The 25,571-nt window shown below is 45.0% G+C and overlaps 1 protein-coding gene across 1 annotated transcript in view; it reads left to right on the top strand.

Annotated features, from left to right (window-relative positions):
• The window catches only part of csmd2 (CUB and Sushi multiple domains 2), a 278,599-nt gene that overhangs the window by 206,196 nt on the left and 46,832 nt on the right, over window positions 1-25,571 (top strand). Inside the window, 15 exon segments of the mRNA XM_061255941.1 lie at window positions 2,306-2,500; window positions 3,014-3,130; window positions 3,846-3,959; window positions 7,322-7,417; window positions 7,939-8,142; window positions 9,274-9,398; window positions 13,775-13,871; window positions 14,589-14,693; window positions 15,106-15,224; window positions 15,771-15,840; window positions 18,788-18,904; window positions 19,608-19,817; window positions 20,157-20,345; window positions 24,160-24,165; window positions 24,168-24,336. Coding sequence (XP_061111925.1) covers window positions 2,306-2,500; window positions 3,014-3,130; window positions 3,846-3,959; window positions 7,322-7,417; window positions 7,939-8,142; window positions 9,274-9,398; window positions 13,775-13,871; window positions 14,589-14,693; window positions 15,106-15,224; window positions 15,771-15,840; window positions 18,788-18,904; window positions 19,608-19,817; window positions 20,157-20,345; window positions 24,160-24,165; window positions 24,168-24,336 — 1,933 coding nt within the window.

Below are 25,571 nucleotides of genomic sequence, written 5' to 3'. Positions count from 1 at the left end.
AATAAACTTGCAGCATACTCACGTAAATGCCATTTCGAGCAGTGCTGTGACACATAACAGTTACTCTAATTCATGGTGCCTACATGGTGACATATAATGTTCCATAAAAGTTACATTAGCTACCCTATCATGCTACCATACTCATAATGGTAAAAGTATTGATCTGAAAAGGTTGCACTTTCAGGGGTATGGAATATGACCCGGTTGTGGGGGCCAGTGTGAAGGCTGGTGCAGGTACATTTTTTGTCATTGTTTGAAAATGATGCGGTACTGAAAAATAACATTAGAGGTGGCTTTGCAAGAGTCAAGGACATCATGGAAACTATAATACATGTGGACCTTATGCAACTATACTAAACTTTCTCTTCACTCTTCAACCTCCCCACCTGTAACTCTCACCGTGAATGAACTGTTGAACGTGCTATTTTCACCCTACTTTCTCCTTCTCACTCTCAAAATGACCTCCTTAACCCTCACGAGTTTGGCTTCAGGCCTGGCCACTCAACAGAGACGGCCCTCCTTGCAGACAGTGTGGAGCTCCACTCTACAATGGAGGCTTCTCTCTCCCCAATCCGGTCATCCTCAACCTCTACCCAGCGTTTGACACACTTGGCCTTCATCTAAAGCGGTCTTCTCTGAGATTGCATACGGGTCCATATTTGAGACCTTGTGTCTTCTCAACAGTTGTCCCCCACTGTTCTGTCCTTGGTCCTCTCCTCTTTATCACACTTTATTTTTGAGAGTAACAGTGATGTTCATTTTGAGGCCTGAGGGCTACTGCTGTATAAAAATCACAAAATGATTGTATCACGGAATGCTGAATATAGTCATTGTCAACACAATAATTTAAGAAATTCCAGTAGAACGAAGTACCCCTACCTAGGCATCAACCTATACCAAATGACTCCTGGTGTTGATTATTCATTCACCCATGCTGACTAGACTATGCTCTAAATTCTGCATTAGTCACGATTAGCTTGTTTACAGAGCATCATTTTCCATTCACCTCTTAATTACCCCCGTCCCCCACAGCTACTGGCCCCATGCTGATATTTCAAAGGCTGACCAGGTGTGGCTTAGTGTCAGCTGCTTAGCTTGCCGTTGCTCACAGCGAGCTAAACAGCTGATGCTAAGCAGCGCGTGCATCGTGGCTCTGTTTGAACATAATGCTCGACCACGAAGAGCAGGCTTTTGGCACACAACCAGGAGAGTTCTGCCCTGCATAGCCTCTCCCATGCATGCAAATCCATTTTTAGTCTTACAGCAAACATATTTTGTATGCAAGGAGTCACAGGTTTCACCGAGCTAGCTGAAGGCAGAAGAGCTGTTGAAAGACGACAAGAAACTGTGATTCGTTTGTAATTGGGGGCAAAAACACATCCAACGGCAAGCCGAGCACAAAGTCCTTGATACTTCAGAAAGTGCTGCGAGCAGATTTAGTGCAGAAAGGCTCACGGTGGAAGGCTAACAGGCCGTCCATTGCAATGCCCTTTTTCAGAGATCCTTTTCTCTCTGGTATCAGATGAGAGGTCACCGTTAGTTCTGTGAGACAGGGGGAATATGATAAACAAAAGGAGAACAAAGGAGGAAAGGGAAAAAGAGACAGTGAGAGAGAAAGATCCGGCTCGGACAGACGTTATCTCCAGTCTCAGAATCGGGCTCATTATACAGTACACGCGGCGAATAATCTGCAAATGCTTCAAGATCCGGCTCATTCCGCGCGCACGACCGGCCCGCTCCTAATTATGCATTCCCAGGCCCTCAAGGTCAGGTGGAGAAAGATGGCTCTGGCTTCCCTCAGATCACTGCCTGCTCTCAGAAATGCCATCTGCTCGGTATTCCAATCCACGGAGCGAGGCGGCGAGTGAGTGAGCTCTCATTACTGCCTCGTCCCGGCCTTCAGACCAGGAGTCAGGCCCCGAGGCCTCACTCCCTTGTTCTGCAGACCCCCTGAGCAACCTGGCCTCATTAACTTCATCACAGGAACATCCGGGCCCAACTCAGCGCCGGACATAGCTCCAAAGCTTTCTGTCTCTAAGCTGCTCTTAGCTATGTGTGGATACTGGTGTGTGTGTGTGTGTTTTAGGGGGGGGGGAATGTGTGTATACAGTATACACACCTGCATTCTTTCGTTCCCTAGCTCAAGTCCAGTATTCCCCAAGGTAATTCCCCTGGGAGTGTGTGCCTTTTCTATGAAGAACAACAATTATTGTCAACGCACATTATGATTTATACCTTTATGGGGATTAAGTGTGCATTTTGCATTTTTGTAAATAATACATTTTTGTGCTTCTTTTTCGTGCAGAGAATCCAAGAGAATCGTGTTTTGAGCCGGGCCCGGTGCAAAATGGGACCAGAGTCGGCACTGACCTAAAGCTGGGGTCCACCATCACCTTCTACTGTGACAGCGGTTACATCATTGAGGGAGACGCCACCCTCACCTGTATCATGGGGGGAGACGGAAAGCCCAGCTGGAACAAACCACGGCCGACCTGCATCGGTAAGGAACGGGGCAATGACAAGGGGAGCGAAAACCAGAAACACAGTATGCACCGTAGCTGTAAGAAATTTCTGTCAGAGCCTGATGCCTTCATGAGAGAGGTGACATTTCTCATGCTTGTACCTCTTTCATTTTAAAAAATGTCTTTGTGCAAGAGCTCCTAGCCTTTACACAGAACCCAAGGGCTACTTTGAATACATCACAGTTCCTCTCTTCAGACACTTGGGACACTCCCTAGCAGTGCTGAATCAGACAAGAAAAGTCATTTGAGATCATCAGTACAAGGGGAGGGCCGGAGAGATACAGGGAAACAGAATATGAAATGTGTGCTATCACCCTCTTTTTATCTTGTTTGGTCGGACAACGCATTTATGTATCAACATTACAATGGACATTGACTCGAATGGTAAAAGACTTTGAACTGAGCTGAGCATTCTTCCCCTCTCTCTGTTCATTCCCCCTCCCTCTCTCTTTCTCTCCATCTCCCACTCTCTCTCTCTCAAACACACACAGCTCCATGTGGTGGACAGTACTCTGGAATGGAAGGCGTGGTGTTATCCCCTAGCTACCCTGGAAACTACAGCAGGGGCAGGACTTGCCATTATTCGGTTGTTGTGCCAAAGGACTATGGTGAGCTCACAGGGCAAAAGACCCAACCACACGGTTTCTCAGAAGGGTGCTTCCTCTTTCAAATACTTGATCCCTTGACATGTTGGCAGTTATTCGCTTTAAAGCTTGTCCTTGAATCCGAGCTCAACACTGTGCTGTTCTTTGAATCGTGTACATTTTATTTCACCACGTTGACGACATTCACTATGGAGGTTAATAGTAATTAATTACTTCAACAATACCCTTGGGCTGCTATGAGCTTGTATTCTGAACCATAAAATGTTGAGGTAATTTCAATGATCTCGGGGCTTTGAATTAGAATTGCCAGCGGACTCATATGTTAGCATATTTTATTTCCCAGTCTCAAACCATGTGGAAGTAAATAATTGAGACATTTTTGAACATAACATTATAAGGATTGCTGCAGCAGTGATTGAGAAGTCGGTTTATTTTTTTGGATGCATGCTTGCATATCCACACTTCACCAAAAGAAACCTGCTTTACCGCATATACTGTAATGAAAATTGTTTGGTTTTAAAGCATTTATATATTTTGCTATATATATATATATATATATATATATATATATATATATATATATATATATATATATATATATATATGTTCATGTGCATTTAGTCTACTGTTGAAATATACTTGTGATACCATGTGAAAGTCATCTGATTTTCTCCCTCTCCCTCTCCCTCCCTCTCTCTCTCTCTCAATGTGGACACAGTGGTTTTTGGCCAGTTTGCCTTCTTCCAGACAGCCCTGAACGATGTGGTGGAGGTGTACGATGGAGCCACGCAGAACTCCCGCGTTCTAAGCTCTCTCTCTGGGGCCCATACCGGTAAGTGACCCTCAACCAGAGTTGAAATCGCCATGAATACAACACTAGCAGAAGCATAGCTCCCTCTCAGGACCATGCCAAAGGACAAACATGTAAAAGCAGCCAACTGTGGGCAGAAGCTTAGTGCCTACAACTCCAACCTTTCTCCAACCCAGCTTCAAAAGCTGGAGCTTACAGACATAACTTCCGACCTTTCAGTCTACAGAGACACACAGAGACAAACCCTGTGAAATGTGCAGAGCCATCCAGTTACTGTTGCCCTCTCTATGAGAATCTCAAACAGGTGAATTCTGAAATACACCTCTGAGATATCAAACCACACTGCTTATCCGTGTGCAGTTTGAACAGAAATGGGAGTAAAAAAAGTTCCATGGGTAAACATGTTCTTCTTTTCTGCTTTATTAAAAGGAGAACCAGGGGTAGGCTGTGGAAATCTCGGGGTTGTGGCACAACTGCATGGTTGCTCTTGACCACAATGGGGCTTAAGCAGGCAGGGTATAGACACAGTTGAATAGGAACATACTTTGTGTGCATGCATTGGTGTGGCCTTACATTTGCAGTCACATGGCACACTTAGAAGACTCTCTTGCCCCTCTTTTGTTGGAGAGACTGTGTCCTTACTGGAGTCCTAAAATGCATTAATGCCTCCCTCTAAAAGAAAATAACAGTATGTTGGAAATGTCATTCAGGTTGTGGGGTTAATCCACACTTTCCATCAGTTCTTGTTATTTTTGAAAGCCAGTGGCTGTACGGGACGGATTTTAAAATGGTAAAAAGAGCACATAGTTGTATTTTGTCCCAATTTAGTTCATCTCCCTGGCCCACTTCCTCATCCAGCCATTGTAGTGCACTTCCCAGGCAGCTGGTAAAGACAGACTGCAGGTATCCCATCAGCCCTAGGAGTTACTGTTACTGGATGAGGAGGGGAGTGTCCTGCCAGCTAAAACTCTTGTTCCCAAGGCTCCTCTAAAGTGAGTGTGCTGCCATGTCTGGCTGCCCAGCACATTTGGCACTGGCACGGTCTGGACGCCTCAATGCCCAGAGAACCCTTCTATAGACATCCAGACAGTCTATTGGGATAAATATACTTTAATCGCAGTCTACACAGTTAAGTATACTTAAATCACAAACAGAACTTGACTTGGTTTAGCAACAAGTTGGTTTATCGTCATAATCGGCGCACTCTCGGAAATAAGGGTACAGCGGAGGTACATTTTTGTTCTCTAAGGAACACATTTCCCGAATGTACCCTAAAAGGTACAACACTGTTCTTTTGGGTAGTACATTTTACAAATAAAAAAACAAATTTATTATTAATCCATGGAAAGGGGTACAATTTTATGTAGCTATAGGGTACCACTCCAGCAACAAGCTTTTGTACCTTTTTCGGCACTTTTCGTACCTTTTTTTCTGAGTGTGCTGACTACTGCTGCAGTTGCGTGCCAACACTGTTGCTATTGTCGTTGTTGCTGCTGCTTGCTGCTGGTGCTGTTGTCGTTGTTGCTGCCACTTGCTGCTGGTGTTGTTGTCGTCGCCGTTGTTGTTTCATTGTTGTTATCATTATTTAAGTGTGCGTCACACCTAGGAATTAATTTCATTAAAGACTTTGACAGGATGTCGGATGCCAGTCGCAAATTAATTACCCAAGCCCGAAGCCCCGGCGGGTTATTATCTGTCATAATGACGGCTCGCAGCACAGCCCATAATAGCTACCCACAGCTCCTCCGGGCACAGCGACAGCGGTCGCCGCGGCGATGTCCGTGTAGCGTGCCGCGCAGGAAGAGCATCCGCGTCTGCACGTTGGCTCCGAGGCCCAGCAGGTGCGCGTCAACATTTGGTTTTAGCTTCTGCTAGCCCCCCCGCCCCCCCCCCGGAGGCTAGCAGAGCCACAGGGAAGCCTCCACAGATCGATGGTATCGCTCACCGCAGGACATAAACCCGCGGCAGTGTAAACCAACCGCATCGCACAGGATTTACTTACCGAGAAAGAGAGAGAGGGGGGTTAGAGTGTGAGAGTGTGTGAGAGAAAGGGGTAAACTGACAGCTTTCACATAAATTTGCACTTGCTTGCACACGCACACAAACGCACAAAGCACAAGGACGAAACCACTTTGAATCACGGCATCACGGATTTACTTGAAAGAGAGGGAGGGGGTAGTGTGTGTGAGAGAGAGAGGTAAACTGACAGCTTTCACATAAATTTGCACATGCTTGCATATACACACATATGCACAAAGGACGAGGAAGCAACCACATTGAATCCTATCATCAAGGATTACTTGAGAGAGAGAGAGAGAGAGAGAGGTGGGATAGAGATGGAGAGAGAAAGAAGGAGAGAGAGGAGGATGAGAGAGAGGAGGGAGAGCGAGAGAGGCATAAAAAATGGAGACGATTCAATTACTGAGCCTAAACATCCGCAACGATGAGCCAGCGGTATCTCTGCGGCATCTTGGGAGATAAAGGCAGGATAGCTGATTGGTGTGATATACAGGTGCATTGAAATTACACTATTCACATGACAAATAAAACAATTATGCTCTGCCTCACTGAGCTGTGAAGTGGGCAGTGGTGTCCTGCCATTGTAGGATTTTGCATTCTTTTTTTGAAGCGCCATTATCCTAAAACATTAAACAACATAAACAAACATGAGAATGTATCTGCTTTATTTTCCAAATTTTAATTTCATGTTTTCATGTGGAGGCAAGTAGAAACAATGTGGGTTGGATGTGTGGGCAAAAAATATGATATGGCCTGTTGCTTTTCCTCATTTTAAATTAGCGTGGTATGCAGTCACTGACACTGGGGCCATTTGCCTGAGGCCAGTGTATTCAAGAATCATCTCAGAGATTTATTTATAGGCTTCTCAAAATTTTATTACAAAGAAAAAACACATCTGAATTTCATGCTCTGAGGAAAGTCCAACCACATCAAATTTAAAAGAGCTATAAATTAATGAAATACTTTTTTCTATTTTTTTAAGGATGTGAAAGCACTGCTGCTCTGATAGATAAAAACCCTACCTTTGCTTTTCCTAACTTGTTATTTTAATGTTTTCATATACTTGAAATATATGAAATTTACTATTCAAATATGTTTCTGGATGTTGTTTGTGCATGTTTCTAGAACAATTGATTTTACAAGTAGTAGCCTAGGTTTACAACAATTTTCTTCCATTGGAACTGCTCTTCAAATCAGATCAGAAAGTACCTCCCCGTATGTAGTTACTGTAGTTACTGTTTTAATAGGCATCGTTTATATGGAGGACCCTCGATCAATGACTGCATCACAGACCTTCTCACTCACTGACACACAGGGCCCAATAAAGCCCCTAACCTTCACCATCATCTCTGTAAACCCTGCAGGTGAATCCCTACCCCTGGCCACCTCCAACCAAATCCTCATCCGATTCAACTCCAAAGGCCAAGTTACTTCCAGAGGTTTCCACCTGGTCTATCAAGGTACGCTCCACAAGTGAACCGGTCACGGTTTACCCACTTCTTCAGTGTCTGAGTAGGGCCGTCTGTCCATTACCCATGCTGATACCATGTTCGTAGAATCTGTTGTGTACACAGGAAAGTGAGGCTTAACAGGCAATAACCCAGAGTGGGGTTTTGATTGGGCCTACTTATGGGAAAAAGGCTTCTCCATGTAAACGTCTGGGGGTTGAATAGTTCAGTCCTGCTTTTTGGACACCCGTCAATGACTGAATTGGAGAACACCTGGGTTGGTGTTCCCCCCTGTGTTTTACCTGTATCCCCCCTTCATAATAGATGACCTAGCTTTTAGCAGCCACTGATTGTTTCTCAGCGTCAGTCAGTGCAAGCTCCTGGCGTGCTCTTAATGGAAAAGCCTTGCATGAGTAAACAACCATAAAAGCTTGTTATTTAAGATGCAGCTCCAGGTCCGCTTCCAAATCCACTTCCACCTTTTTCCTGTTTGTTGTGGGATCCGTTGACCTCTGTCTCTCGCCCCTCATCAGCGGTCCCCCGCACTAGCGCCACCCAGTGCAGCTCGGTACCGGAGCCCCGCTACGGCAAGCGCATGGGGAACAACTTCTCGGTGGGCGCGGCCATCCGCTTTGAGTGCGACTCGGGCTACGCGCTAGAGGGGGCTAGCGCCATCGAGTGCCTGACCGTGCCCAACGCCCTGGCACAGTGGAACAGCACCATCCCCAGCTGTGTCGGTACGAGCCGCTTCTCCTGCCTTCACTGACCTGCCTGTGTTCCGGAAAATTCTGAAGTTCATTTCATTTCATGAGTATTTCATTCGCACTGTCATTCTCATGGTATAATTGTGTTCAATTGTGCAAACACATGAACGTCCAATCTCTGCGAGTTTGTACTGTAATAGATACAGAAAATTAGATGCTGAAGGCATCCTACACCAAAAACTGTCTTTGAATCATATTTTCTTTCTAAAATAAATAACTGAAAGGCTTTAAGCTATTCATCTAATCTTTCATAACACAGTGCCGACATTCAATTATTTAAAGTATTCTAACGTGGACTGAAATAACTTACATTTACTGCAAAAGCTGCTTTGCGAAAAAAGACACGTTCTGTGTCTTCCCACGGAAAAACGCACCACAAAATATTACTAGCTCACTCAGCTATTATGATTTTACTTGTACGTATCAGCAGATTTACAATTATGCTCTCATAAATTTCCTGGAAGATTAAAAGCTGGGCAGAAAACCGAGATCCAGGCAAAGAGGTTAGATAGATATAGTGCATACATTCAGCCCTTTCATGGGCGATTTAGCAGTGACTTGTCATTCCAGTAATCATTCTTCAGCAGGGACTTTGAGAAGTAAAGAGGGACTCTGAAGCAGTCTGCAAGTGTAAAGCTTTTACGTATCGGTGCCCTCTTAAAAAAGGTGCTTTGTGAGATAGTTGCATTCAAAGGAAATGTATGCTGCTGTACTGTACCTGGAAATGGCTGTGCTTTATGTGGGTCTAATGAGCAAGGTGGACAGATGGGGGGCCGTGGCTTTCTCTGGGACTGCTGCACAGGTGACAGATGCTGCCTCGGGTCAGGTGTGTGCTCGTTTGCCTGGGCGGACAGATGTTGGAGGTGCTCACCTGTGCGGTCCAGTGCCATCGCCAGATGTTGGACCGAGGCAACAGGAAAGAAGGGTGGAGCTGGGGAAGATCTGAAACACTCCATCTGTTTCCTGTGTGTGTGTGTGTGTGTGTGTGTGTGTGGCTGTTTGTGTGTTCATGTGCAAATATGTGTGAAAGCTGTCAGTTTTTTATCTCATTCTCTCACTCTCTTTCTCTCCCTCCTCCCCTCTCTCTCCATCCTCTCACTGCAGTTCCCTGTGGGGGAAATCTAACCCAACGGACTGGAACCATCTTGTCTCCGGGCTTTCCTGACCCATACCTGAACAGTCTGAACTGTGTGTGGAAGATTACCGTGCCAGAAGGTTCTGGCATTCAGGTATGAACATCATTGATTGAACCTGGCTGAGGTTTTCCCCTTCCTCATCATTTAGGGACTGGCATTCAAAAAGGCAGGCTACACAAGTTATTAATGGCAAGAGCTGGCACTTGCAGTGTTCCTGTAATGTACATTATAGCTGAACAAAACATTTAACAAGCTGAAATTGTCAAAACAAGCATTAACAAATTGCCAACATTTTTTTGTTCCCAACAAATGCCCCTTTGTACTGTAGCTTTACCGGCAGATTGAATAGTCTGTTAGCAAACTCGCTTCTCACCGATTCATGAGCTAATTACCAAATTAATGAGCCTTCTCTTTTCAAACTTTGTGAGCAACTGGAACATTTAGAGCACAAGTGTCAAACTGGAGTCCTGGAGGGCCTCTGTGTCCGGGTTTCAGGGTGTTCTCGGCACCACTGGTTCCTTCACTTAATCGACTGGCCAAATAATCCCCACGCCTTCCCAAGGTCTTAATTGACTGCTGATTAAAAGCAAAACACAAGAACCCACAGACACTACGGCCCCCTGGGAATTCAGTTTGACGTCTGATTTAGAGGTACAGCGCTTCCATGCTGTGGCACCCCTGGTCGTTGAGCCACACTCAAAAACCGTCAGCAATTCCTCCAAATGTCCTCCCACAGAAAACTATTGTATTTCCACCCGTCTATATCACTGCCCGCTATCTCTGAGCTGATAAAATGTACTAACAGCAAGAAGAAAATATATAAAATAGCAACTCACAATTACATGCACTAAACACAGGCAGAGAAGTATAAATACGCATTGTTGTATCTAACAATGGCGAAACTTGCCAATAAGAGATTCATTATGTGAAAGATAAGTGGCTTAAATGTGATAATCCTGATCGAAAGATGAAGTCGCCCCCACAGCATTCCCATTGCGAGAAAGCCTTGTTTATGTGGCTTTCTTGTATGCATTTAGCATTTCCTGATTTTAGAAAAAGTGCTTCATTGTTTTGAGCATTTCTGGACCTTGCAATATTGTAATAACTGACGATAACTGACGTCTATTCAGGCTCTAAACCAATAACCCCCTGGTTATAATAGTTGCTTCGTGGTGAAGATTTGAGCTCGCCGGTTCCTATATGCTAATCCCTTGTAGCTCAGTGGTCATTATTCTCTGCGGTGTCCAGCCATCTATGAAGCGGGCATGTCCCCAAGCTGGATTATGGGTATTATATTTCACCGTGACAGGAAAAGCAATGGCCTCTGTCACCGCCTTTCTTATGATAAGTACAACCGTATTAACTATGCAACACCTCTGCTGGAAAAGCATCTCTCTATTCATGAGAAAGCTCTCGCTGCGTTAAATGGAGGGGTGTAGTCAAGGTTGGAGTGGATGGTGTGAACATGTGTGTTAAAATCCCACCGGGACCTAACATTGGTCCCGTGGGGATGCCGGAAACTACAATTAATGGGGAGAAGAGCTCTTGAAACTCTCATGTTAATTGTTTCAAGTGAGTGCTGGGGTAATTATGAGTGTCATAGGAACTGCTGCTCAGCGGTAGGTTTAGCACAGTATGTGTGTGCATGTGTATGTGCATTTGTGTGGTGTGTGGATGTCTCTGCTCAGAGCACACATGCTGCTGTGTTGTGCTAGGTTGCACTAATCCAGTGGGGGGGGCAACAGGATTTGCGGCAAGTCTCAAATAGATCCCACCTTCAGCCCTCCTGAGACTCATCACACCAGCAACACCTGCAAAAGCATTAATGTAAAAATTAATGCCTTCTCACTGATGCTTTGGGTGCTACCTGTGTGTATGTGTGTGTGCTTGTACGCGTCTGTGAATTTTGGTGCACTTCTGTTTACGTATGTGTGTATGGGAATGCACATATTCCCTCACTGTTTTTCCCTGTGTTCATCCATGAAAGCAGTCTGCCGGTCTCTACCTCTGCACAGACCTCCCCTCCCAGTTCCTCCCCAGTGAGGTGCACATCCACAGCATCCTAATGCTGGAAGTGAGTTAGTTAGAACAGGGGGTGTACTGTGATCTCCAGCTCTCACAGCTCAAATCCACGTGTGCGTAATTCTAATCTGCCGGAACGTGCCAGTCCGAGCCCAAACTTCAAACCGTGCCTCGCCTCTCGCCTTCCACCCGCTCTAAAAGAAAGATCGATCTCTGATCTGCGAGTGGCCGCCTTTCCGAGTCCAGCGGCCACTCTCAGGCTGACCCTGTAATTGTCTCGCATCCGATCCATAACCATTTCAGAACAGAGCAGTAAAAACCGCGCCGTCTCCAGTGCGCGCGAACGGGCCGTGACCCAGAGGCTCCACGCGGGATGGAAATATCCCCCATCTGCGGCCTGCTTGATAAGGCGGATGTCAGATCTGTCTAGTCAGTTGCCTCTCTCCAAATGAATGCGCCTTATCGCTCCACGAAAATGAATTGAATACAGCTGAATGTACGCATAGATTTCTTTTGAGCGATTTGTCTAGACAGGGCGCTGAATTGACGCGGAAAAGGTTTCAGAGTATGAAATTGGGATTCGTGTCGGCCTATCTTTTTGAGTGTTTGCACGTCATGTAGCGGATTAGTACTTTTCAGTCATTTTTTTGTCAAGTTTTTGTGATTCCTTTCTTTTGTTTGTTTTTGCATATTTATTGCTCAAAATGTTGGGATATCAGTAATTCACTGTATTCTGGACCAAAAAAACAACTGTAAACAAAGATGAAAGCACTAAACTGTTTAGACTAACATCACTTTTTTTCAAGCGGGCTGACCACGCCTTAAGCATACTATGGCCTCCTTGGAATAAAACATAACTGTTTACTAATGGTGTTGCCGGTGTGTACAAACGTACTAAAGAATGACATTTTAAGTGGGGTCTGTCAAATTAGAAAAGCGTATGTACAAAATATTTGTCTGTATGTTAGCAGATGTCAGTCGGAATGTGTCAAGCACAGCGCTTTATGAAAGCTGTGAATCATGCTCTCTGTGGTAGCCTACTTTGACATAATGGAAATGCTTTTGAATAGAGACGCATACAAACAGCCATTTCTATACAGTATATTTAGACAGCCAAATAGGCTTAAGGGGAGCACTTGCTTTTCAACTCAGCCTTTTTGCTGACGTCTCTGATAAGGGTTGTGTAGATCCCAACTAGGTTTAACCATGTGTAAAAAATAGTGCCACCTTTGAAAATAAATGGAATGTAATGATATAAGTGTGGGGTTACTGAATTGTAATGAAGTCGCAACGCATGGAAAATTCAATGAGGCTTCTATTTGTCGTGGCTGAAACAGAAATCTGAGCTTAAGAGGCTGCCTTTTCCCCACCCCACAGCCATTCCCATACAAGGTAAAAGTGTTGATTGAGACCACTTCCATTCCATACATACAGTGTACTCCATAATGTTTGGGACAAAGACCCATCATTTATTTACTTGCCTTTGTACTCCACAATTTAAGATTTGTATTTAAAAAAATCACGTGGTTAAAGTGCACATTGTCAGACTTCAATTAAGTACATTTTTATACATTTTGGTTTCACCGGGTAGGAATTACAGCAGTGCTTATACATAGTCCCCCCATTTCAGGGCACCATAATGTCAAAAAGTTGCAAGCCCAAGCCGTGACACTTCCTCCACCATGCTTCACAGATGAGCTTGTATGTTTTGGATCATGAGCAGATCATGAGTTTTCTCCACACTTTTGCCTTTCCCTCACTTTGGTAGAGGTTAATATTGGTCTCACCATGTTCTAGAACTTTTGTGGCTAATCTCTACTTCTTTGGAAATTGTAATGTCCGTTTCCGTTTCTTACTACTGATGAGTGGTTTGGATCGTGTGGTATTGCCTCTATATTGCTGCTCTCTAAGTCTTCTTTGAACGGTTGATTCAGATGCCTTCACAATTGTCAATTGTCCTCAGTGTATAGCAAAAACAAAAACAACAAAAAACAATGGAATTGACCTTGCTGTTCCAATACTTTTGGTACTGTACCGATGACCAGGGACAAGTGCGCTGAAAGACCCTAGAGGAAAGTACGGTTTCAAGTGCTAAAAATCCAACAAAGATAAGGACTTGGGCCTGGCTAGACTACATCTCCAAAACTGTTTTTATACAGTACAACGTGACAGAATGATATACACTTAAGTAGGAACAAAAATAAATGGATTACATAGCCAAACAAAAGCATTATATAGCAATAAATCAATCCTAGGGAACAGAACTCTAATAATAATGATACACACAATTGTGAGAACTAAAGAATAAGTGGGGTGGAGAGGGGTGCAGCTTGAAGAAGCAGTCTTCAGTCTGTGCCTGAAAGTGGATGCAGTACAAATTTCCCCAAATCTCCTAACTGAAATAGTGTAATTGTGATCCTGTTCTCTTGCTCCCTGTTGGGTGACAGATTCAGGTGATCAGCTTCATGACAGAGCAGAACTGGGACTCACTGGAGGTGTTTGATGGGGGTGATAACACTGACACCATGCTTGGCAGTTTCTCAGGTAAGTTAGTCGCAGTAATGAGTGATGGCTAAGCCATTTATCACCACCAATCACCGGCCTATCCATTGGCTTATACCTATGGCCTAGATACATACCATACTGTCATCGTGATGACCCTGCTACAAGTTATGTTATATAAAAAAAAAGAAACTGACATTAAATTTAATTATTTATAAGTCAAAAATGATGTATCTTACATTTCCTTCTACCCTCATACATACCATAATGGTAACTGTTGCCAACTGTTATTTTTTTTATTTGGGGGGGGGGGGGGGTTAGACAAGGATAGGGATATCAGAAAGGAGGGGCAGGGGAAATCAGGAGGGAGGACTAAGGTAGAGTTTGAAAAGGTGGGTTTTGAGTCTGCGTCGAAATAGGGGGAGGGATTCTGCTGTTCTGACCGTGGTAGGCAAGTCATTCCACCACTGAGGAACCAGAACGGAAAACAGGCATGAACGTGCAGCTCGACCGCCAGGTGCATGTAGAGAGGGAACCGTAAGGCGACCAGAGCTGGCAGACCGGAGTGGTCTAGCTGGGGAGTAGGGAGTGATCAGTTATCCCTGTGATAACTGTTATCACTCTGTTTGTCGCTATGTTAACTGTTGCCATTCCATTTATCCCTGTGATAACTGTTATCACTCTCTTTGTCGCTGTGCTAACTGTTATCACTCTGTTTGTCGCTGTGCTAACTGTTTCCTCTTTGGTGGCGCTGCACAGGCACAACTGTTCCGGCCCTCTTGAACAGCACGTCCAACCAGCTGTATCTACACTTCTTCTCTGACATCAGCGTGTCTGCAGCTGGCTTCCGGCTGGAGTACAAGAGTAAGGAGAACACGGACAGCTGTGCCAGCCTCGCTGAGCGTGTTTACTGCACTTTATTATTATATGTTTACTGTTATTATTCTATTTATGCCTGCTTCTCCTTTCTTGTCCCAATTGTCACTGTTCTGCACAGACTTCAGGCCTCTTTGTTCAGACATTTTGTTTTGCCCTCCTGGCTACATGACCTTGATCATATGACAAGGCCTTCTATAAAGGCACAAAGGCTTGTTTGCTAAGGAAAACAAATCCACAGGGGAATGTTTGACTTCCTGTAAAAGGAATCAAATGAATACTACATGAATATAATGTCATGCCGTGTTTCTTCTGAGGCCCCTGTCCCCCCCCCCATCCTCTATATCCTTCACTAAACTGATGTTGGTGAAGTTCCTGACTCTCCCTCTGTCTCTCCTAGCGGTGTCTCTCACGAGCTGTCCTGAGCCTGTCATCCCCATGAATGGGATGAAGGTGGGCGATCGCCTGCAAATGAACAACGTGGTGTCTTTCCAATGCGAGCCAGGCTACACCCTGCAGGTCCGCCACTCCTTATATTTTCATGACATTTTATTTAGCAGATATACAAAACAGTGCATATCAAGGTCATCAAACAAATAACCTAACACGTCAGATAAGGTACAATTCATATATCATTGGTTGTAAGGCCATGAACATAGGTCCAGTAAAGAGGGTATAAAGGCCTTTCTGTAACTACCATACCAAGAGAACTACAACTGGAGGAACTACAGTACTGTAACAAATACAAATAAAATTAACTCCATCCAACCAATGACTTAAACACATAGCAGCTTCACAAAGTAGTATGAGCCTACCACCTGATGAGAGCTTTTCTTTAAAATGGATGTGCGTAGCTCTATTGACAATACCAGTAATTGCTTTTCTCCATCTGCTTAATTGTTTAATGTCCAATTGATCTATCAGCTCTTTGTCTTCCTACTCCTTGGAAGATGTGTGAGAAATGAACAAAAGCCGAAGACGTGCTGTGAAACGGATACGAGGTTCAGAAGCACCAGTGTAACTGAGAAATTAACTAATTAACTTTGAGACTCTGTGTGCTTACAGGGAAACTCTCATATCTCCTGCATGCCAGGGACTGTCAGACGCTGGAATTTCCCACCGCCCCTCTGCATTGGTAAAGAGCCTCTCTGGATTTGTCTTTGCTGCACACATACAGAAATATTGCATGGAAAGAGCTCTTCACATATGCTAGACATCACAATGTACTGTCTAATATCCCTGCTGAAAAAACAGCTCAAGCTTGGTTTTGAAACAGTTTGTAGCTGGTTGAGCAGTTAGACCAGATCCACACTCAACAGGGTTTGGCCGTCTCAAGGTATGTTTTGATACTTCTGGTAGCTGGTATTTCAAGCTGGTCACAGCTGGATTTTACACCAGGAATGCCGTTGCGATTGGACTGTATTCAGTCATTATTTATTCTGAATGAATGCAACTGTTGAAACTGGGTTTTTCTTTGCAAATATCATTGTCAGGCACCAGGACTGAAGAACCAATCTCAACCAGGAAATACGCTGAATAGAAATACGCTGGAGAGTTATAGACAAGCAGATAACAATCTAGCAAAGAACTGACAAAAATATATGGGTATAAATACACAATTGATTGAACTGAAATGACAAACAGGTGTGAGTGTGGGGAACAGGTAACGTGACATAGGTGAATGTAAGGGAGCAGGGTCAGAGGACCAAACACAAGTCACCCACCAGATGTGAGATAACCACTAATATTTTCTGGGGTTAATTAGAGATTAGGGATATAACCTAGATGAGGAAGGGGAAAATAAGAAAGGGAATACATAACTCCCCGCCACTCGGCCAACAAAATGAAAGACCTGTACGAAACGATCATGAGACTAATCTCACTCAAGCGAGGAGATTACAAGCGGCAGGGAAAATCAGCATCACGCCTTAATAACACGGCGATAGTAAACTGAGGTGAGGAGGACGTGGGTATGCAAACAGAGCACAGGAGAGAACTACGCGGTCACCCAGCTACAGCATAGCATACCTAGGACTGTAAATGTGAAAACTAAAATACACACAAGACATTCTGTCCAAGCAGGATTACTGATACTAACTAACAATATACAAGAAAATATTAAAGCTGTAATTCAACTGACGAAACAGGAATACTTATGCAGAGGTAGGAAGTGTACACAAACAGCGACGGTGATCTCAGTCAAGGAATGCCGGGCTTGTTGGCGAGTTTGCAAAGCTCTCCTCTGAGAGGAGTGATTCTCTAGTGACCATGTTCACTGAGGCTAAATGACAATGTACACCGCTTGACTTTAGGAAAGTCGGCAACCACAGAGATACACCAGACACGAAACACGGACATAAGACATGAAACAGAAAAGGCCAAAACAGAACAGACATGGAGTATGACAATATTTTTTTTACATTATGTTTGAGGATCACTGAACTCACATAAAAAGTGCTTGTGAAGAGCAATTCCCTTATTTTGCATTTGAATTAGTTAAACATAAGGACAAATACTGATCGAATACTGCGAGACAGAACCTGATACTGAAAAGCTTGTTAATTAAAACAGTTATACTCAGTGGATATTCAAGGCCTAAATTTGTTCCTGTCCATAAAGATCGCCCTACCAGTGTGCATTTGGCCATTGTACTTCCTGCACTTCTGGTATTTATTGTGTTTGCATAGGGCTTGCCTACATTCCCCTCGTTGGTCTACACATTCCGCTTCATACAAATCCTTCATCTTCTGGGGGAATTAAACTGTAGATTTATTCTTGTCGGGTTAAAGCAGATCGCAGGCGTGAATGTTCACATGCAGCCAGCCGGCACGCACTGTGCTGTTCTTGTGGCGCTTTCTGTGAGTCAACACAAGATGGCCGCGTGGGCGACTCATTGCCTCTGTCCCCGTCGCTCCTGTTTGTTTTTCCTGCTCGCCCGTCAGAGGAGGGAATTCGCTTAGAGTCATTTATAGCAGCTGCTTCGTTTATCTCCCAGGCCCCCTCAGTCAGTCGATACCCTCTTCCGTCGGGTGTCCTTGGCCGATTTTAAAGGGGCGAGGCCCATTTCGACAGCCCCTGCGAGGGTGCTTATTGTCTGTGACTGCACCAGCGTGGTTGCGAAAGAACGCGGGGGTGCGAACGCGCGCGTCCCTGTGTAAACTCAGAAACGCGCTTCATGGCGAACGGCCCCTGCTCCGACCTAATTGCTCCTGTCACTTGCTCTGATTGGTGAAAGGCCAGCAGGGATTAATGGCCTCTTCTGGCGTCAGCAGTTTCCTGATTGCACCTGGGTCCAGATCGCCGCAAAAAGGGTATTAACCCTTCTGCGCTCCCAATCAAGGCATTGTGCTTTGTTCTTCATGCTAAATAGCATTTTGTTTCTTTTATCAGCTTTCATTAAGTGTACCATAAATCTATTTACGATACAGAATGCATGGTCTTTTGATGGGAAAGGAATTCCTCTAATAAGCTGACATCACTTCCAACAGCCGTCCCCAAAGGAGAGTCTGTTAAAGTCTAATGAAATTACTGATGATTAAAAAAAAAAAAATGTTCTGAAACATACCCTTTAAATTTTTCATCAGCATAATATATTAGAACCATACATTTACAGTCTATGCACCATAATGTGTTGGTATTGACCACAATAATATTGGTATATAGTTTTTATTTTCAAGCGTCTTAATTGGATTGGAAATTGTGGTCTGTATTCAATTTACAAATGACCTTAACTGGTTTACAAATAAATACCACCATTATACTTGTGCTTAACAAATACAAGCTACAGTAGTTATTATTCATTTCTGATCTCACTAAACCTATTATCACAGGCCTAGGGCCCTCTTCATTAAACTGTATCCATACCTTGTAGAGTTTTATGTTTTTGTTCGTTAGATTGTATAGATTATCTTGCTGGAGAGAAGTATGTAAGTAAAAATAAATTAGAAAGGAGGTTGCTCTGGTCTATTTTTAAGTTTAGATTGTGCTATCAAGTTTTTGGGTGACCAAGTGCCTGTGGGCTGTCTCTGGCCAAACACAATGGGTTACCATTTTGGCTGCCATTTTGTCCCATTTCTCCTCAGCTCAGTGTGGTGGCATACGGGAAGAAATGGAGGGCATGATCCTGAGTCCTGGTTTCCCAGGAAACTACCCGAGCAACAGCGACTGCACCTGGAGGGTCTACCTGCCTGTTGGATACGGTGAGGTTTTCATTTTTCATTCCAATGGAATCTCAGAAATAGTTATTCCCAAATGCCAGCCTTGAATCAGGCTGTAATGCATAATCATTGAACCCATGTCTCATCATGTCTCCAATACGGGCCCAGACACTATCCTTCCAACTTCATTTTCAGTGCTTTGTAGTTCTATAAATATTTGCTAGATACATTATTAAGTACAGTTTGTTAACTGTGTCTACTCATCTGATCTGTGATGAAAGCTCAGACTTTTGTAGTTTGATAAAATCTCAGCTTTGCAACAATATGTACTGTGGTCTCTTACGGCAAGCTGAGACACTGGGTTTATTCCTTATGGAGAGCAATATGAAAAATATTTATCCTTTCATGCAGAAACATGCTTCAGTAGCCACAACATACCTTATTTTCTCTTTATGTGGACATTTGCTCCCTTGAGTTGAGTTTACCTTGTCATGGAAAGGATAATATTGACACATACAACATTAAAGCTGCCTCTTGAGACACCAGAATACATGCAAAAGTGATTTTGTACAGTGTGGTTTCTGAAGATGTTTTATGTACTGGGGAAAAGTTTAACTTTTTGTATCTTCCACAGGAAAACCCATCTCTCATGGGTGTTGTAGTTTTTAAATGGTTTGAGACTACATTTTAGCTTCGGACATATTAGGAGGATGGTATCTCACTCACTTACTGCGGTAACCCACAGGTGCACATTTGCAGTTTCTCAACTTTTCCACTGAGGCCAATCACGATTTCCTGGAGATCCGCAACGGCCCCTTCGAGACCAGCTCCATTATCGGCCGCTACAGCGGGCAGGAGGTTCCCTCCTCCCTCCTCACGACCTCCCACGAGACCACCGTCTACTTCCACAGTGATCACTCCCAGAACAAGCCAGGCTTTCGCTTCGAGTACCAAGGCAAGGGAGAGTCAACCCGCTTCCTCTTCAGGAGCTGACCTCTTCTGAGGAGTTTGAACCCTCTGTGAAGTTCATTTGAATTAGAATTTCCTGCTGTGAATTTGAAAAAGAATACAGAATTATCACAAATGATTTGTCTTTTCTCTTGTTGTTTCACCACTAACACATAAATCATGAGTTTAATTAGGACCAGTGCTGCTAATACTGACCCGGATGCCAATCTCCAAAACAGGCTGATTTAATTTCCTCAGTTCCTGCATCCAACAGCACTTTGTAATTGGTTAATTAGATGTTGATAGACATCTAATTGGTTTACTAAATGAGTTTTCCTGTTTACAGCCTATGAGCTTCAAGAGTGTCCTGACCCAGAGCCGTTTGGTTACGGCGTGGTGGTGGGCGCTGGGTATAACGTAGGCCAGTCCATCTCTTTCGAGTGCCAGCCGGGATATCAGCTGATGGGCCACGCCATTCTCACCTGCCAGCACGGAACTACCCGCAACTGGGACAACCCCTTCCCTCGGTGTGAAGGTGGGTCTCATTGGCCTTGTCTCAGGTTACTGAGATTTCAGTATCTAGTCTTGATTCTAGGCTTTTGATTGGTTATTGGCATTTGTCAATGTGAGGACCAGAGTTGCAGAGCCAATGAAAGTGAAGGAAGCCATCATGAGGCTGAGAAATAAGAAAAACAATGTCAGAGACATTGTCTAAACAATATGCTTACCAAAATACAGACTGCACTGTATATCTGGGACAACCTAAGAAAAATAAAAAGAATGAAAAAATATACAGTTGCCGATGTCACTGTATAATAAACAATTCCCCACAGAATTACAGAATTGGTGAAGTTATACTGTATATCTTTTTACATTATCATCGCTGACCCATTTTATCCATAACTCTCTTTGTCATTTATTTCATATCAGTTGAACAATTACAGCTCTGCAAGATCTCTAGTGTAAGGGATGTTGAATGGACTTCACAGAGGAAAACAAGCAAGAACCTATTTTTTTTCTCTCAAACGCACAGTGGCTTTAGGGTCTCATATAACTACATAAAGAACATGACACACAGGAGATTATGTCCTATGCCAACTGTCATATTAGAATAAGAATGTAACATATGACGTACAGTACTGTAGCTCACCATGAGGCTGTGATGGAATCAGTGTGCATAATTTAGCTGGAAAAGCCGCGCATGGAGTCAGGGGATGTCACCTTGGTGATATGTTGCAGTTCCTCACACCACCCACATCTCCCATAAATACATTCTTCTTTTTTATTTAAGATGAAAACATATATACACTTGCTTTTTATTTCATTCTATGTTTCCCCATGTGTGGAATGGTGCAAATGAAAAGGAGTCGTAATCCTTCATGTGTAGGTGGTGTAATTCCGTGAAGGTGCCAAGTGTTACGAGCGTGCACTGTCTTCCATGAACACGCTTTTCTTTGTTGACAAAGTAAGTTAATTCCTAAAATGAATGCAGATTGGATTAGATTGGGCCTAAAATGAAGTAAAATGGCTGAAATGAATCCAGTGAAAGAGGCAGTGATTATCGCAAACAGCTGAATGCACGACATTCCGCAACACAACGTTTCTTCTCCTCCCCTTTATCACTGTATCCAATTTCTTTTCTTTTTTTCAGATTTTCTTCTTTCGACAGCTTATGAATTCATTTACTCTCGCAGATCTCTCTTCAGTTCATGTTTGCGTGTGGCTTCTTGTCTGGGCTGGACCCGGGAAAGGGGACAGGAGGGTTTCATGGAGGTTTTCAGCAGTCCCTCTAGGATTCAACCGTGAGGCGCCTCTATATCAACAGACTCTGCTGCCCCACTCTTACCCCCTTCCCCAGTCTGGTTCTCAAGTCCTCATTTAAGCCTCCTTAATTCCAGGGCTGAATCCTGAGGCCACAAACACGCAATTTCAATCATCTCAATTCAAAATGATTGGCTCAGAGAGAAGGGTGTGGAAGTGAGATTTGGCACAAGTATGTGAGGTCTGAGGGGGTGAGGGGTGGGGGGCATGTGCGCTTTTATTTAACTAATCAGGGCTCATGGTTAAGCCTTGAGCTTCCTGCATTCTGTCACTGGAGTGGATCAAGAGAACAGGCTGTTGCTTGGAAGTAGCTGGAAAGTTCCGGAAAATAGAACCAGAAAAGAGAGGTAATCTTGGCCTAATCAGCGCTCGATTTCCCATGATTCAGAGGACACACAATGGCATGGTGACGCACTGTGGTCTGAGGGGTGGAAAGGAAGTGATTTGTTCTAAGATGAGGAAAGAACATGTAATCCTGCCCAAATGTAAGTTTTTAAATAGTGAACTTTTTTACAGATGAACTCATTAGAGTAAAAGCAAAAATCACCATTTGACATTAAAGGAAATGGAAATGGAATGACTAATAAGAATTGGTTTGACACAGACTGCTCATTTTGTCATCTCTAATTGAATGCAAGCGGCACAGATGGTGCAGTGGGTAGCACTGCCGCCTCACAGCAAGGAGGTCCTGGGTTCGAATCCCTGTCGGTTGGGGCCTCTCTGTGTGGAGTTTGCATCTTCTCCCCGTGTTCGCGTGGGTTTCCTCCGGGTACTCCGCTTACCTCCCACAGTCCAAAGACATGCAGGTTAATTGGAGAGTCTAAATTGCCCGTAGGTATGTAGTGTGTGAGTAAATGGTGTGTGTGCCCTGCGATGGACTGGCGACCTGTCCAGGGTGTATTCCTGCCCCATATTTCACCCAATGTATGCTGGGATAGGCTCCAGCCCCCCTGCGACCCTGTTCAGGATAAGCGGGTTAGGATAATGAATGAATTAATGAATTAATAATTGAATTGAATTGAATTGAACTCTTTGGATCGAAGTAAAACAAAAAAATTCTGAAAGTTGAGAAACATGCCTCCATCTGTCATCAGAGTCTAAGGACAGCAATGCTTTTTTGTGTATTTTTGTAATTTTTAGTAGCAGTAGTAGTGTTAGTAGAAGTAGTAGTCATAGTAGTATTATTGATATTAGCATTAGTATTAGTATAGTCCTTAGACCATTCAGTCAGGCTCCTTGTGTTGAACGAGTTCTCGCTGCCCCGGCATGCTGCTCCCAATGGCCCATTTACAGTTCAGGTCCCGGGTCACGGTGACCATGACATGTACATAGATTTCCTCTCGAGCATGTTAGAAGGTGATCAATACTTTATTCCGCTCTCCTCCCTGCCTCCGCCGAGCGTGCCCGTCTCGGAACGTGACAGACGCCATCGTCGCCGTACGCCCCCGCCTACCTCCCCCCCTCCGGCCAGTCGATACCATCGTGGAGCGGTTATACGCCTTTTTAATCAATGCTCTGATCGATACTTCATTTAGCAGACCGAGGCGGCTGGAAGGGCGAGGGTATGGAGATTAACAGGGCGGCGGTTTCCGCACACAAAGGGAAGGGCTGGGATCGTGGAGGGGGGGGGGGGGGGGGGGGTGAGGAGAGCCCGCCTGACCTTGAGGCCCTGGGAATGAGCACTTAGGGGCCGGCCACTGGAGCGAAGGGCCCGGTCTGAGCCCTGTGCATCAACAGCGTGATTATTCACGCCGTCTGTATCAGCTGCATATTGATAGCTGGATTGAGCTGTCCTGCGCTGTCGAAAGGGCAACTCCATCTTTCTCCTGTACGGAGCTTCTGTCTCTACTCTCCTACATGCCAGCGTCCTGCTTGCTCACAAAAAGCTTGTGTTTTTGTTCTTTATGCACACTCTTTACCTTCCTCTTGCCATCTCTCTCTCTCTTTCACACACACATGCACACAGACACACAACGCACACAGACACGAGCGCATATGCAAACACATCAACACACACCCTTAGAATGCATTGCTTGCTCCATATCCTGGCCAGTGCCTTTTACAGTATCATAAGGCTCAGTATCATACATGATCATAACAGTCTCATCTTGAGCTAAACATTTCAGTGAAAATGAACATGCGCAAAATAACTTTAGTAGGACAAGTATGCTATTACAGTATATTTGACGGGGGCTGTGTGTGAGTGGGATCTGGGTTTGGGAATGTGCGGTTCAGACTCTGTGCCCTTCTGGCTGTGTGCTTAGCTCATCTCTTCCAGGGCTCTGGGGCACTTTCAGGCTTCGCCCCCACTCTCCTCTCCCAGAGCGACTCCTTGTGGGATAAGGTTGTGCCCTTATCTCACCAGAACAGTGTGGGAGATTCCCGCCTCGCTAACAGGCTTTCTCAGTTAATCTGCGGCCCAGACAGGGAGAAGAGGAGCCAGTGAAGAAAAGGAGAAGATGGAGAGAGACCTGCTTTTTATGGAGTGCCTGGAATCCAGCTTTACCTGATTGGTTTTATTCCCACAGTGCCCTGCGGGGTAACGTCACATTGGAGAACGGGACCATCTTCTCCCCAGGGTACCCCGAGGAGTACCCCGGCTCCATCGACTGCACCTGGCTGGTCACAGTGGCCCCGGGCCAGGGGGTCAGCCTCAACTTCACCCTGCTGCAGGTCCACGGGCCCCATGACTTCATCACCGTCTGGTGAGTTCACGACCGAGAGCTGGGTATTCTCCCACCCCTCAGGATCAGAGATATCTGCCCCTTCCTCCTTCTGTTCCTCCTCTTTCTCCCCTCTTCCTCCTCTCCTGTCCTATCGCTTGTATTTTTCGAGGGTTTGGTGAGCTAGCAACGTAAGTGACATTTTTGGCCAAAATGAGTATTATATTATATAGTATTATAAAGAAAGCCCTTGGTGAGATCTGTCGAGTGGCAAAAGATAGGATGTTCCATCCTTAACTACATTGAAATAAGTATAAACATTTGTTTTGGCTCGGAAAGCGGCACTTACGCCCCTTTTCCCATAAAACCCTCATTTTGTTCTTCTGTTTGCCGAAATACTGAGGGACTCGGGGTCCAGCACGCTGGATAATCCCCCCTCTCGCTCCCTCTATCTTCATCTCTGTGGCTCTCTTTGTTGCCATTTCCCCCCTCCTGCCCTGGTTTTCGCTGATGGCGGGGAGCGAGGGGGGGAAAGCGTGGGAGAAGGCGGGGGCGGGGGCCTTCCCCCCCCGCGCTCCGTTTGTTATCGCCGCGGCACCGCCGCTCCGCGCCGCTCACATTCACATTCCGAGCCGGACCGCTGTCACGCGGCCAAGCCGTGTCATTTGTTTGATTAATGAGATGTGGCCAGCGAGCCAATCGGGCGAGGCCAGACGGCTTCCGGTGAGACGTGCAGGCGGGCTCCGTATGCATATTCAGGAATGGGCTTTGACACGCATGGCGTGGCCGGGGCCGCTCTGGGATGGGAGGGGAGCGTTTCAGGGGCCCTGTGTGCGATGGGTGCCAGGGCCGGTGGCTCTGAAACTCTCTGTTTCGCCTGCGCTTTCTGCCTCTGTCTGTGTCTGACCGTATTAGTTATACAATCTGTCCGAACAAAGCGAGACAGAGCTATTTCAGGACTTACTCGGAAGCGGCAGTGGGATTACGGGTCTTGCAGGCATGCGCTGTCGGAACGAAAGGTCGATTGTAAAAGTTTCGCCGATTCAAACTGTACATGGTTGGGACAACAGTAGGGTCTGATAAACGAGCCAGAACAGCTCAACAAAAGCTTGGAGCTTTTACATTTTACTCCTGGTTTCAGTCTTCAAGCGTGGCTTCGCCTTCTGAACAGCCGTGAGATGGAGGCAAAATGGAGTCAGAGGGTTCCCCATTCCTATACCTTGCGGTGAACTGCTTATACAACCGTACGTTAAACAAGCCCACTGTAAATCCATCAA

This window comes from Conger conger, chromosome 9, assembly GCF_963514075.1.
Source record: "Conger conger chromosome 9, fConCon1.1, whole genome shotgun sequence".
Lineage (NCBI taxonomy): Eukaryota > Metazoa > Chordata > Actinopteri > Anguilliformes > Congridae > Conger > Conger conger.
This window is presented reverse-complemented; position numbering and strand designations above follow the sequence as displayed.